The 13,616-nt window shown below is 46.4% G+C and overlaps 1 protein-coding gene and 1 long non-coding RNA gene across 4 annotated transcripts in view; one reads left to right on the top strand and one right to left on the bottom strand.

Moving 5' to 3' along the window:
• LOC114061024 (plexin-A4) overlaps nucleotides 1-8,368 on the top strand; it is a 440,892-nt gene extending 432,524 nt beyond the window's left edge. For all 3 annotated transcript variants that reach the window (XM_027891006.1, XM_027891007.1, XM_027891008.1), the window contains 2 exons: nucleotides 4,611-4,761; nucleotides 5,480-8,368. In XM_027891006.1, the coding sequence (XP_027746807.1) occupies nucleotides 4,611-4,761; nucleotides 5,480-5,575 (247 nt within the window). In that variant the 3' untranslated portion in view covers nucleotides 5,576-8,368. The remainder of the gene's footprint in view (nucleotides 1-4,610; nucleotides 4,762-5,479) is intronic.
• LOC114061025 overlaps nucleotides 2,065-13,616 on the bottom strand; it is an 18,310-nt gene continuing 6,758 nt past the window's right edge. Inside the window, exon 3 of the long non-coding RNA XR_003572028.1 lies at nucleotides 2,065-2,076. This is a non-coding gene — a long non-coding RNA (uncharacterized LOC114061025). The remainder of the gene's footprint in view (nucleotides 2,077-13,616) is intronic.

Below are 13,616 nucleotides of genomic sequence, written 5' to 3'. Positions count from 1 at the left end.
CTGTGTCAAAACCAGAACTGACAGCGTGTCCTTGCATTGCTTCACTTCATCCCATAAAAAAAGCTGGCCACGAGGTTGTTCCCAAGCTTTCCATCAGCCCTCCCCTGCTCTAGCAGTCCCCCATATCCCTTTCAAGCATCTTTTCCTCCTCCAGTGGTCTGGGTACAGCCGGCTATTGCATAACCCTAATTATGTGATTGCTGTAATTGCTCTGCCGTCTGCAGCTCATGGATTCGTTACAAGCTTTTCATATGCTAAAATGATTATTAATGAGAGCAGTCCCAACCCAGCGACAAACAACAACCACGACAAAAAGATCTTTTGGAAGGCAATTAGCTCCATGCTAAGCTGCCTAAACCATGGGCTGGGCTGGAAAATTTCAGGCTGGAGAGGAAGCACTGGCAACACGGCTTTTCTCTTCCCTTTTTGTTGAGTTAATGAGTTACTGAGTGGCAGCAGGCACAGTTATTCTGGTGAAACAGCTCCCCTAAGGAGCCTTTCCAGGTTGGTGCTGATGGAAAGAGCATTTACCCCCGGATAAACACAGGGCTGAGATGTATTCCCGGGTCATTGTGATGTACTCCCAGGTCGCTGTTGTATTGCTTTCCTTGGGAAAACAAAGCAAAACAAAGCAAAACAAAAGAAAACAAAGACAACCCAGGGAAAAAAGAGGCTGTGGAACAAAAAAGAACAATTATTCTTTAGAACTCTGTGCTGGTGCATCCCAAATCCTTCTCCATATTTCAGTGGCACTGGATGGTCTCATGGGCTCTCCAGTCCAAGCCAGGCTGCGGTGAGTTGCTGTGCTGATGATACCTGTGAGGTCACATCCCAAGGCCTGGTTACCCTCACATCCTCCATCTGAGCTGATGATGTGCTGGAATGATGGATTTACCCCATTTCCTCATTGTTTTTATTGCTTCTGAAATCTAATGATCAAATTTCCTGTCGTATCAGAGGATAGACAGCCCTGAGGTAAGAACGGAGGCTGTTCCTGGGATTCAGGGGAAACTCGAACACATAAGGCTGGATCTTTCGATTTGTGGCTCAGGATCTTCTGGAAACAGCTGGGAAAGGCTCCACTGGAGATAACCAAAACTGGAAAACAGGAATAGCATCAAATCTGCAGGGTCAAGGTGGCAAGTGGTTCACATCTGACCAAGTAGTCACTGCCTTCTACTTCAGGCCCTCACTCCTGACCCTTTGGGTGCAGGTTAAGCTGAATTTGCTGCTTTGCCACCTTTCTGCCTTATTCAAAGGGAATCTGGCTCAGTCCTATGTTCCCAGCCTCCTGCTGGCTTTGGAAGTGTGAGCCAATATCCTGCCCACCTCTCAGGTGGGATCTGAGCCCTCAGCTCGGTGTTGCTCACCGGTGACAGAACATCCCATTCCCCCTGGAATTACCTCATGGCTCGGCTCTGGTGTGAGGGAGAGCTGCCAGCTGCAGGGTCTGAGGGAAGCAGCACGCTCAGACACACAGACTGCAAATTCCAGCAGTGGAAGTGGGAGGACCTCGGGGGGTTTGGTGGCAGCTTTTGTGTTAGGGGGGATGCAAATGGCAGGGAGGCCCTAAGTACCTCTGAGGGTCCCGGCTCAAATAGAAGGTAAATAAAGACTCAGCAGGGATGTTGTCATCGCCCTGCTAGGCTGCTTTAATAGACACATCCATCATTTCTTTAGAGAGCGCAATGATGGCTTCATTAAAAACTCTTCTGTGTAAATAAGTCATTGGGCCAGCCACTGCAGAATTCGGGTGGAAGGATGTTACGTCTTCTCCCTCAGATAGGTCTGGTTATCGGCACATGCTCTTTCACCCCCTTCTTTTTCTTTTAGTTTTGCCACAAAACGTATTTCCACAATATCTTGGTGTGCAGCCTTAATGGGGAATGACTGCTCAGGTGTGTGATGCCAGGGAATTGAGTCTGGAGATGGGGACACTTTGGTCTGATGGTGGGTAATGGCCCGTGGACCCAGAACATCGAGATCACAGCTGGAGAGAGCCTGTCTTGGCCACGGAAGCCTCCAGGCCCTGAAACTCTGATTCTTGAAACTCAGCTCCCTGCATCCCGGCCCTCCCTGCAGGGAGCATTTCCTGCCGCTCTTCCTTGCTCAGATGACTCATGGGAGTGTTGTGCTGCCGGAAAATTATCTCTGCAGGGCTGGAAAGGGATGGGGAGCTTTCAGCCCCTCGTGAGTCACAGACTCGAGAGGCTGCTGCTACCAGGTGGAAGGGAAACAGGACAAACTTGGAGGAGCAGATGAGAAGTGTCTGTGCTCCACTTTTTGGGAGCAGCCTGTCCCTACACCCACCATCCTGCCACCGTTTGATGACAGCTGAACAAGAGAGGAAAAGGGAACATTTCAACTGGTTGTCAGAGCCAGACTGGCACCTCTGCTTTCCTCCACCTGCCTCGTTTATTCTTGCTGTGATTTAATCCCCTTCCCATCTCATTTCACCCACCAGGAGGGTGCCAGTCAACATTCAGGAGGAGCTGGGCTCTTCTCCATGGGCTCTTCTCCATGGGCTCTTGTGAGGCACCGTAAATCAGTGCATTTCACTGCATTGCAGCCTGTTTTCCCCACAAGTCTGTCAGCTGTGCTGGTTGCACATGGATGTAGGGTGGTTTTTTTTGGGATGCCCAGGCACACCTTGCTTTTTGGCCATAGGATTCCTTGTTTCCTCAGCAATGTCATGGATGCCACCAGTTGCTGACACACTCTTGTCCTTGTAGCACAGATCTGATTTGGGCCAGCAGCTGATGCTGAGACTTGCTTGACTTCTTCTGGAAGCAGTAAAGGTCTAGAAATACTCATTCATCCTGCTCACCATCTCCTCCTGGAGGTAATTCTATAGGGAAGCTCCTCTTGGGAATTCTAAATGCCTGCTTTACTCACAGGCAGCTCTCCAGGTGTACTTGAGGAGGGGAGTTAGGGCAGAGCGTAAAACCAAGCCCAGACCCGGAGTACTGGGAGTGAGCAATACTCAGACCATGGGACACAGTTAGACTGGCATTTTTGGCTGCTCCTGAGCCCAGCAGACAAGATGCCAGAACTCCAGGGAGAGGAATGCGTTTGTTCCTGCTGGAAGTTGCAGTAAAATTATTGAGGTTTGCATGAGCTTTTATGACGAACCAGAGTCCGGCTCTGGGAGGAGTTAGGCAAGAGGACTTTGTACAGAGTTGGGAGAAGAAATTCTGCCTCCTGTGCCTTCATCTCCCAAGGGTTACATCAGCATCCCACCACCAAAACCAGGATAGCAACTGAGACCAGTTGCAGTAAACCAGGGGACGAGGGCAGGGCACAAAAAACAGACTTTCCAAAACTGTGGAGGGGTTTCCCCCCAATCCTCTTGCTCCCTGCTGCCTTTCACAGGAGGCTCCAGCAGCTGGAGCTGGTAGAGAGTAATACTGTCTGGCAGAGAGTATTTTCCCACTCATCTGCATGAAGAATCTTATCACACAGCACTTCAATGTCCAATTTCTCTGCAGTGGAAAACAGGCTCCATCTCAGCAGGTGTCTCAGCGCTGTTTACAGGACACCTGTCAGCTCTTTTGGCTCCCTGTCCCCTCTGCCTCCTAATTATAAAATTGTGGATTGATGCAGCTTTTTTTTTTTCTTTTCTTTCTTTCTTTTTTTTTTTTTCCCCTTCTGCACAAAATGTCAAATTGCAGAAATTAAAAATGTAAATGATGGAGTCTAATTAACCAGTTGACAGCAGAGCACAGCTGCAAATGACAGTGACTGATTACCTTCTGCAAACCTTGTCCTCCAAGACCTGCCTTACCCTGGGGAGGAAGGACATCAAAAATAGCAACTTCCTTAAAGAGACATCACTCTGCACTCTGAAGCCTGTTGGGCAACGGTTCTGGGGGATCCATATCCTATGGATAAAGCCCCAGACCTCTTGAGCACAGGTGGAATGGTGTTGATGCTTAAGGGAAGCAGGTTTTCCCTAGTCACAGCAGGGATGTCAGGGTTGAAGGCTGTTGCCACAAACATCAGCTTAAAATTTGTGTCCAAATGGGGATCCCAGCAGAAGGGTGGCTGGGATAGACTGGATTGAGTGGTGGAGATGGGTGATATCAGCAGTGGGGGCAGATGTTCTTGTTTGAAGGGCACAAGCAAGAATCAAAGGTTTTTTTGTGGAGGGGTTGTGTTGTTATTTTTTTGTTTTGTTTTGGGGTTTTTTTAGTTTCTTTTTTGTCTGTGGAAGTGAAATCCTGAGCCCTCAGTGGGGCTTCTCTGTAGGACTAGAAGCAGGGCTCAAATCCCTTCAAGGCCAGATGAAGGAATCCAGCATCAATAGGTTCCTCCTGCTGCTCTGATGGCACGGAGAACATCCCCAGGATGCTCTTTGGGACTTCAATCTCACGCTGGGGTGGAGCGAGTACAACACATGCCTGGTGCTCAGGATCAATGCTTCAATAATGTTTAATTTCCCTAAATCATCTCCCTTGCTGCAAAAGGTACGAACAGATATTTTAGTGATGCACCAGCCGAGCCCAAACCGGGAAATGTGTTTTTTTTTTTTTTTTTTTTTTCAAATTTCATCTCTTGATGAGAGGAAATTCTCTCTCCCCTCAAGCAACCCCTGTATTTCTCTCTGCCAGGTACTACTCAGACATTGCCAAAATGCCAGCCATCAGTGACCAGGACATGAATGCCTACCTGGCCGAGCAGTCCCGCATGCACATGAACGAGTTCAACACCATGAGTGCGCTCTCCGAGATCTACTCCTACGTGGGCAAGTACAGCGAGGAGGTGAGAGCCTTGGAGAGCTTCTGAGGGACCATGGCACAGCCCACCCATGTGTCACAGATGCCTAGCTTCATCCTGGCTGGGGAGGAGGGTGGATTTATGGGGTGAGGAGCAAGGTTTGGGGCCTGTCAAAGGGAAGGTCTGGGAGTTTCTATTCTCTGCAGCAACTCTTCCGTCTGGATCCCCGTTGTTTTTGTCTCCTGCTGTTGGTCAGGCAGGTTTAGCTGGTTTGCAGTAGGTGATGGTCTGCTTGGTGCAGAGGAGCCCTGCATGAGCTCTGCATCTCATGTGGCCAAAAGTTGTTCAGGAACACGTGGCCAGTGCCATTCCAGGTACCCTAAAACACCCAGGAATGGTCCAGCAGGCACAACACAGACTTTGAGGTGTCCTGCATGGTTCTATGTATTGAAGGCCAGGTGAGACCCCGTAGGACATCTCAAGTGGCATGGTCAGGTGATGAATAAAGCTGTTAAATAACTGATCTACAAGACAAGAATCAGTTTGACTGGTTGAAACCTAAAAGTCTGTATTTAGGGAGATCAAGCCCAAACTGCCTGCCTAGTTCCCTGCTGGCTGATTGACCTGCTGTGCATGATCTTAGCCAAGCCTGGGACTTAGAGAAAGCTAATCCTCATCTGCTGCTATAAGATGCTGGACTCAGTTGTTTTGGGGAAACAAAAAAAAAATAAACCCTATCACTTTTCCCCTTTTCCTTTTCCAGATTCTCGGAGCCCTCGATCAAGATGACCAGGCTGGGAAACAGAAACTTGCCTACAAACTTGAACAAGTCATAACCCTCATGAGCATAGACAGCTGAGAACTGTCCTGCCAGGGCCACCCTGGGAGGGATAAACCAAGTCGTGCCTCACTCAAGATCATCATCTTTACCAAGTGCAAGTTTTGATGGGCTGTAAGCAGAGTCACCCACACAGCTCCTCTCTCTCTCATTTTCTCTCTCTCTCTCCCTCATTTCTTTCTCTTTCCACATCTATGGACAAAGTGACAGAGCCCCAGGGGTTAAAGGAAAAGACTGCAGAGGAATCTTGGCTCTGGGGCCATGAAGACATTCAGGTGGAGCTCTCCTTTTCACAGCTTCCCCTCTGCCTTCACCCTAGAGAAAAACTATTGAACACACGAAAAAAAAAACCAACCCCCCATGAACCTTCCCCCAACATCTCATCATCACTCTGCAGAGGCGAAATTGGGAGGTAACTTCTGTCATGCTGCTTTATCTGCCCTCCAAGGGCTCGTAGCCCCTGGAGTGGACATGGAAACGAACTCAGTATTACTCAAAGTCTCCCCGAGGGGAAGGCAGCTGCCTGCAGGGATCCTGGAGGGCAGAGCAAATCCGGCTCCTCTCCTGCAGAGCCATTGCAACTCCATCTCCTGAGAGTGACCCACCGGGAGAGGAACCCCAGGGCTCCCCGGAAAATGCCAGGGTGGGACCACTGTGGCTCTGACCCGCCTGGTGTAGCTGCTCCCTTGGGGCAGGGAAAGGGTCAAGAGGGGAGGAGGAGACCAACCCTCCCCCGCCCATGTGTTTCATATGGTTATTCTTATTTTTTCCAAGAGACATGTGTCCCCCTCCGTCTTTTCCCGTCGTGTCCTGTTGGTCGTAGCACTGCGGCAAAAAACGCTCTCTCTGCTCTGTGGCCTCCTGTCAGTGGTGGTTCTTCTGCTCCTTCTGGCAATGAATGGACAGCACAGCATCTCCCTTGTTCCCACATCAGCTTGGAAAGCAAGAGCCACAGGTGTCATTTTGTTCCAGCCTCAACAACAACAACAACAAAAAAAAACCCCGACAAACCAACCAGAGGGATTTTTTTTTTTTTTTTTAAAGCTGTTAATTCTTTCCGTTTTGTTTCCTCAACTGGAACAAAGGTGTTGTTTTCTCATGGTGGAATATCAGAAGGGCACTGAAGGACTTGCCAGGAACCAAGGTGGTGCACAGGACTGATGGTAAAACCTTCCTTCCGAGCCCCTCCTAGGAGGAAATGTCAGCACGCGTTCTGGAAGGAAATCTTGGAGGAAATCCAAAGGAAGCAGTGCAAAAAATTCTTCTACCTGGATACCCCCAGCTGAACTGCAGGTCTTCTGGAGGTCTCTGTTAAGCCTATCTGCCTTTTGGTGCCAACTCCTGGCCTTTCCTCCTCTCCATCTCTGCAACCAACAGGCCTTGCTGAAGGATTTTATCTCTCTTTGCACTTCTTACCCCTTCAGAGATCACTGTCACCATGGGACTGTTGTAGGTGATCACCCTGTCCCATCCTCTGCTCAACTCCTCCAGAACAACATCTCAACCTTTTCCATGGCCAACCAAAGAGGAGTGAACTCCTTCATCTCTCCTGCCTTTGGCTGTTGTGTTCATAGAGCCTGGATAACACCATGGTCAGAGACCCCCGGGGTGTGGAGAACCTTGTAAACTGTGGAGGCAAGAGCTGGGCCTGCATTCACCTCCCCAGAAAGCAGCAGAGCTCGCTCACAGATGGAGGAGTGGCTGGAGAATCAGCCCACACAGCCATCTCATCATCCTCAGAAGCTACGGACCGCATCTGCTTTGCACCTGGAGGGAGGAAGGGGTAAAGACAGGGTGTGTAAATTGACTGGAGAATGAGTGCATTTGGTTTTATTGATGCCTTTAGCTGTCCAACCAGAACCTCTTCAGAGTGACAGACCATGAGTGCGTGGAAAACCCGGGGGGGAGGGGGGATGTGGTGCAAACAGGGCTCAGTCAGTGAGCAGGTTTCCCTCAGCCAAGCAGATACACACGTAGGCAAGTGTTCCCAAAACCCATTTCCGACAGCAGTCCCAAACTGGATGTGTCTGTGGGGAGAACATCACAAAATTCACATTGAAACAGCAAACTTAGGGACACGTCTTGGTTTTAAAACCCCAGACATTTCTCTCTTGATTCTGATTATTCTTATTTTGTGTGTGTGTGTGTGTGTGTGTGTATCCGTGTGTGCGTGGGTGCCTTCCTCCCCTTTTAGTTTTGCTTGCTTTCTGTTGGATTGCTGAGCTGATGGACTCATCATGCACCTTATGGACATCTCAGCATCTTTAAGAGGCCTGTGCACAGGGGATGGTTTGGGTTTGCTTGGTTCTGCCACGGTTTTGTTGCTCCATTTGGTGACGTCGGCGCATGTTCCAGATCCATTGATTATGGCTGTGAAAGTGGGCTTGGAATTCCCACCAGAGCCAGTGGTAAGGAAGTGACAACAACAACAACAACACAAACACGATATTTTTTATAACTACCTTAAAAAAAAAAAAAAAAAAAAAAAAAAAAAAAAAAAAAAAAAAAAAAAAAAAAAAAAAAAAAAAAAAAAAAAAAAAAAAAAAAAAAAAAAAAAAAAAAAAAAAAAAAAAAAAAAAAAAAAAAAAAAAAAAAAAGGAGAAGAAACCAAAGGTTTTGACAAACAAAGTGCCACAAAAAGATAAATATGGACCCTATTGTCATGCCTTGTTCTCACAGCTGGATGGTAGGAGTCTAAGGACAAGTAGCTGGCTTGGAGGGAAGTGGTGATGGGTGATGGGCAATCCTGCCTGGACATGTGCACATGGAAGGAAGAAGAAGCTGTTAAACATTTGAAAAAAAAAAAAAAAAAAAGTATCAAAGTGAACTGGTGTGATCCTCCTGGAGTCAGAGGGACACCACAGGGGAAATCTGAGACTCACCCTGGTTCTTTCCGCGGTTTTCAGGGCTGTGGGTTTGGTTTACTATGGTTGTTTCGTTTGCCACTGTTGTTATTTTGTTTCTTCTTGCTGGTACGGAGTTTTTCATCTGTATATTATATATATATTTTTCGAGAAAAACTTGAACACCTCAGAGACACTGAGAATGAAACACTTAAAGGGAATGGGAGGCACCACGAGATTGGTGCCTTAACCCTTCCCAAGTTCCCATTTAGGCATTTCTGCTTTCTCTCCACCCTCTTCTTTCCCCCATGCCCAGGAGCTGAAAGAAAATCTGCATTTTGCCTCTCTTTCACCTCCTCCTTATTATTTTTTCCTTCTTTCTGTTCCTCTTTATTTGGTGTTTGAACTGGTTTTGGCTTTTTGCTTGGAAAATGTGCCAGAATTGTGATGTAAATGCGTGGGCTTCCTCCCCTGTCCCCTTCAGTGCCCTTCCCATTTCCAACCACTGTCCCAGCATCCCCCCAGTCTATGAGAGGTCTTGGCATCTTTCTTCCCAGCTTCACCTGTTGAGCTTAACTATTTTTTAAGTGCATGTAAAAATACAACTAAAAACAAAGACACAAGCAGAAGAATGAGCCCTACTACAACACGGATGAGTTCTTTTCCTTTGATTTCTTTTCCCCCTCCTCCCTTTCCACACTCAACCAAATATTCCCAGTAAATTGGTGTTATTCCACCCTGTTTCTCAAGCCACGTGGAGAGAACTGGAGCCAAAATTCCTAGAAGTCAATGGGCAGGCTCTTAATATCCAGAACAGGCTGATCTTTATGGGTGTTTCTCAAACATTGCAGTCAAATAATTAATGCTGACACTTTTCAGCACCATCAGAAATGGGGAAAGGGAATTTGTGGAGATTCTCTGAGGTTTTCCTGAGAGAACCAAGATTATTTCTTCACTGCAGGGTTTGCTTTGGGGCTTTGTGCCTGGTTTAGAGGAAGAAAAGGTGAACAGTCACTCTGCAGTCGCATCGTGTCCTCCTCGTGAGGGTGGTCACCTGTCAGTGCCACGGGGGTCTGAGACATAATCCATCATGCCGTGTGCTTTTGCAGACTGAGCCTTCCAGGAAACATCAGGAAACAGTGTGGGAAAAGTTGGGTGTGTCTGGAAGGAGGTGTTAGAGATTGTTTGCTCTTGAACAGACGGCACGGGAGAACGATGGAGAAGGGGAAATGCAGCCACCCAAGGTCACCTTCCTCTCCCAACACAGAATTGTAGAATAGTTTAGGTTGGAAGAGACCCCTAAAATCATTTAGGTTGGAAAAGACCTCCAAGATCACAGAGTCCAACTGTTCCTCAGTCCTTCTCTTCCCACTCTTCATTCTCTCCTGGACATATCTGAAATTTCAGTCCAACCCAGCATAGACCAGCCTTGTTCCAGTAGGTAAGAGGGCTTAGTTTTCCCACTGCAGTTGTCTTATCTCACCTCTTTGACACTGAAGACCATAAAAATCATTAAGTGAAGAAGATTTAACAGCACAGTTTTGTTTGATATCTGCTTTGGTTGAAAAGGGATTACCAAAGTTTCCAGGTCTCGTACATTAACCCCCAGAAACTGATTACCAGGAAGGGAAAGAGACCAAGTAAATCATGTAATTGTCACTATTTTTAATAATGCTGTTGATAACTGATAGGGAAAATCTGAAGAGTGCAGTGGACAGTCTCAGTGTTGAGTCAGCCAACATAAGTATTACAAGTTCCTTGAAGTCTGGGGTGCACCTGAGGTAATAACCTGAGCACAAACCAGCTGATATCAAGAGGAAAGTTGTTTAGAAGTAAGTCAAAACATGAAAGGTAGGTCTATCCTTCCCCAAGGCTTTAGTGAAGAGCTTTTCTCAGTGGGACATACAATTGTGCTTGAACAAGGGACACTTAAAATCATGGAATCATCGAATGGTTTGGGTTGGAAGGGGCCTTAGAGCTCATCTTGTTCCACCCCCCTGCCATGGACAGGGACACCTTCCACTAGACCAGGTTTCTCAAAGTGCTTTCCAACCAGGTCTTGAACACTTCCAGGAATGGAAGTCCTTAAGTCCAAGGACAATCTCAGACCAAAAAGAAAAGGCTGGCCTGATGGAGGTGACCAGGACTATTCTCTCATATCACCAGGGCTTCAGTAAAACAAGTCCTGCTTCACCCTTCCCAGCAACCTGCAGAAGAATTACTCATGAAGCAGAGTCAGCTGATGGCATGGACACATTTCTTGATGCTGTAGAAGGAATGAGAGAGAGGAGGAAAACTGATCCTCCTTCCCAAATTCCTGAGGTGGCTCTAGTGTGTAAGAGGTTTGCTCCTCCGTGCGAATCTGTTGCTTTCTGTGGTGACCATTGCTGATGGGACCAGAGGAGCACTTCACTGTAATCCCACCAGTCCCACCAAGGTGAGTTTAGTCCCTTTTTCCTCCCTGCTTCAGCACTGAGCTGCAGAGGCCAGACAGAGAGCACTGCGTGGGCATGTGCATTGTGGTTTGACCAGTTCATGCTGCTTTTGGGTGGCTCACCAAAAATTCCATCCAGGAGCCCAGTTTTCTTATCCTTCACTTTTGAATGAGGATAAGGCCATAAAAATCCAACTCTCAAATCAGTGTTGCTTAAAACCCTGAGATTCTGAGAACCCCCTCTCCTGGGATGAGCAGGGGGAGCCCAGGAATGGATCTCTTTCCCCAGACCAGGGAGTTATGATCATTTATGATCAGAGTAGATGGTGTTCTTGTGTTGGCAGATGCCTCACCAGGGCAGCTGTTGGGTAAAGAAGCGTTGGCATAGTATCATGGAATGGTTTGGGTTGGAAGGGACCTTAAAGACCATCTAATTCCAACCCTCTGCCATGGGCAGGGACACCTTCCACTATCCCAGGTTGCTCCAAACCCCGTCCAACCTGACCTTGAACACTTCCAGGACGGAGCATCCACAACTTCTCTGGGCAACCTAAAACCACCCACAGAGCCTTAGTGATGCCAGGAAAATTTGCTCTGTGCATCTGATGAGTAGTAAGTTGTCCTCCAGGGCAGGGGGAGGTTTTGGGATGTCCTAACTCTTCTCATCCAGTCTTGGTCTGATGAAACACGTGAACCTAAACCTCGACCTTCTGGTCATTCCCGGCCTGAATTTTCCTGCTTTGCAGCTCCCATTTAAAAGTATTGTTTGATCCACAGACTCGTGCAGTTTTTCCCCTCACCTCTGCCACTGTGCAATGACCCTTTCTCCAGAAAAAAAATAAAATTGTGTTGTCTTACAGGGAATAACCGTTTTGAGGAGAATGCTTTGGAAGTGGAGCTTGTCGACTGTGTTTATTTGGGATGGCTCAGTTCACTCTTAGAGAAGCACCCAAGGGGACACAAACTTACAGCAAAAAAATTAGGTTGTAGAAAGATGTCCAAAGTGAAAAAAAAAAAAAAAAAGGGGGGGGGGGAAAAAAAAAAAGAAAAGGATTTACACTTGGAAAAATAACCCCACCAAAAACCCATTGAATTTTTAAAGCTGCTTAGTCTGATCAACCTGTCACGTGTGTGATTTCTGTTGTCGTCGTTAGTTCATTGTTTGGTTGGTTTTTTTGAGGTTGTTTGGTTGTTTGACTTTGTTGTCGGGTTTTTTTGTTGTTGTTTTTTTAATCTTCTGTTCTAAAAATGGAGAGTTTACCTCAAGAAATTCTTTCTGCTTGGAAACAGCTCACCTCAGAGACGCTCGCAGCGGAGAGGGAAGCTCAGGAAAGCAAAGCTGGGTGTGACAAACAGAGGGGAAAGGAGGACATTTAGGCTCTTGCAGCGTTCCCTTCTCTTGCTGGTGTGGTCCGGCATTTCCCAGAGTGGGAATTTCCCAGTGGAGAGGCTGCTGTTCACTGTGGGATAGTCTGAGGCACGAGAGCCAGGTGGAGAAATCAAGGCACGTGTCCGAGCGTGGAGTCCTTTCAGAAGTATCTTAAGAGAAACTCGGTGTTATTTCAAATTTCTATGCTGCTCTTTCTCCGCTCCCTGGAGAAATTCCACTTGCCAGCCCAGAGTGGGGTAAGGAAGCAGAGAGGTTAGGTGCTAGCTAAATGCTCCCAGTGTTTTTTCCCCCCCCTGGATTTGAGAGGCAACTGGATTATTTAAAGTCACAAGACAGGCCCTTCCTTGTGTCTGACCCTGTGTCTTGGACATAACATGAGCCCAGAAGTCTCATTCTCTGTTTTGCTAAAGCTTCCTCCTTAAATCCAAAATCAATGGAAAGACATATCCTTTCACTTCAGTGTTACTAACAGCCTCAAAGAGATGTCAAGACAGCATTAGAAAGGAGGTTGGGATCCTTTTTCTTAGGTTGTTGTTGTTGTTGGTTTGATTTTCTTTTGAATTGATCCTAGTTAAAAAAAGAAGTGAAAATTAAATAAAATCTATACTATTTAAATTGGAATCCCGTTGTTACTTGGTAAAGGCAAAGCTTCTGTACCTTTGTTATAATTAATTGTATACCTGTGTATGTAAATATAAGGCATTCCTATTTTGCAGTCCAGAACACGAAAAAAAAAAAAAAAAAAAAAAAAAAAAAAAAAAAAAAAAAAAAAAAAAAAAAAAAAAAAAAAAAAAAAAAAAAAAAAAAAAAAAAAAAAAAAGAGAAAAGAAAAAAGAAAAAAAACCACAAACTATTTGTAATATAGAATAAAGTTTATTAAAAAAAAATAAAGAAATAAAAATGCCCTGGGCTATGATTGCTGCTTCCTGTGGCCAAATGGAGCCAGAAGGGGGGAATACAAGGGAAAAGGAAGCATCAGACTGGATAGATCCCAGTTATTTACACAAAGGTGTGGAGATCAACATGCTCATGTCAACAAGGGCTGTAAAAAATTCCTTCCTTCCTTTTTTCCCCTTTATGTTATTTCATCTTTTTTGATTGCCAGCGCCCACTTTTCCATGTCCCTCTCACATGTCCCAGGGAGTGTACCTGCTTTCCTTCTTTCCTTTCTTCTTTCCTTCCTTTTTTTCTTTCCTTTTTTCCTTCTCTCCTTCTTTCCTTCCTTCCTTCTTTGCTTCTTTCCCTCCCTCTTTCTTTCCTTCCTTCTTTCTTGTTTTCCCTTTCCTTTCCTTTCCTTTCCTTTCCTTTCCTTTCCTTTCCTTTCCTTTCCTTTCCTTTCCTTTCCTTTCCTTTCCTTTCCTTTCCTTTCCTTTCCTTTCCTTTCCTTTCCTTTTC

Source organism: Empidonax traillii, unplaced genomic scaffold, assembly GCF_003031625.1.
Source record: "Empidonax traillii isolate 1590-97213 ecotype Southwest subspecies unplaced genomic scaffold, ASM303162v1 scaffold306:size632451, whole genome shotgun sequence".
Lineage (NCBI taxonomy): Eukaryota > Metazoa > Chordata > Aves > Passeriformes > Tyrannidae > Empidonax > Empidonax traillii.
The sequence above is the reverse complement of the archived record's forward strand: the minus strand, read 5'-3'. Positions and strand labels throughout refer to the sequence as shown.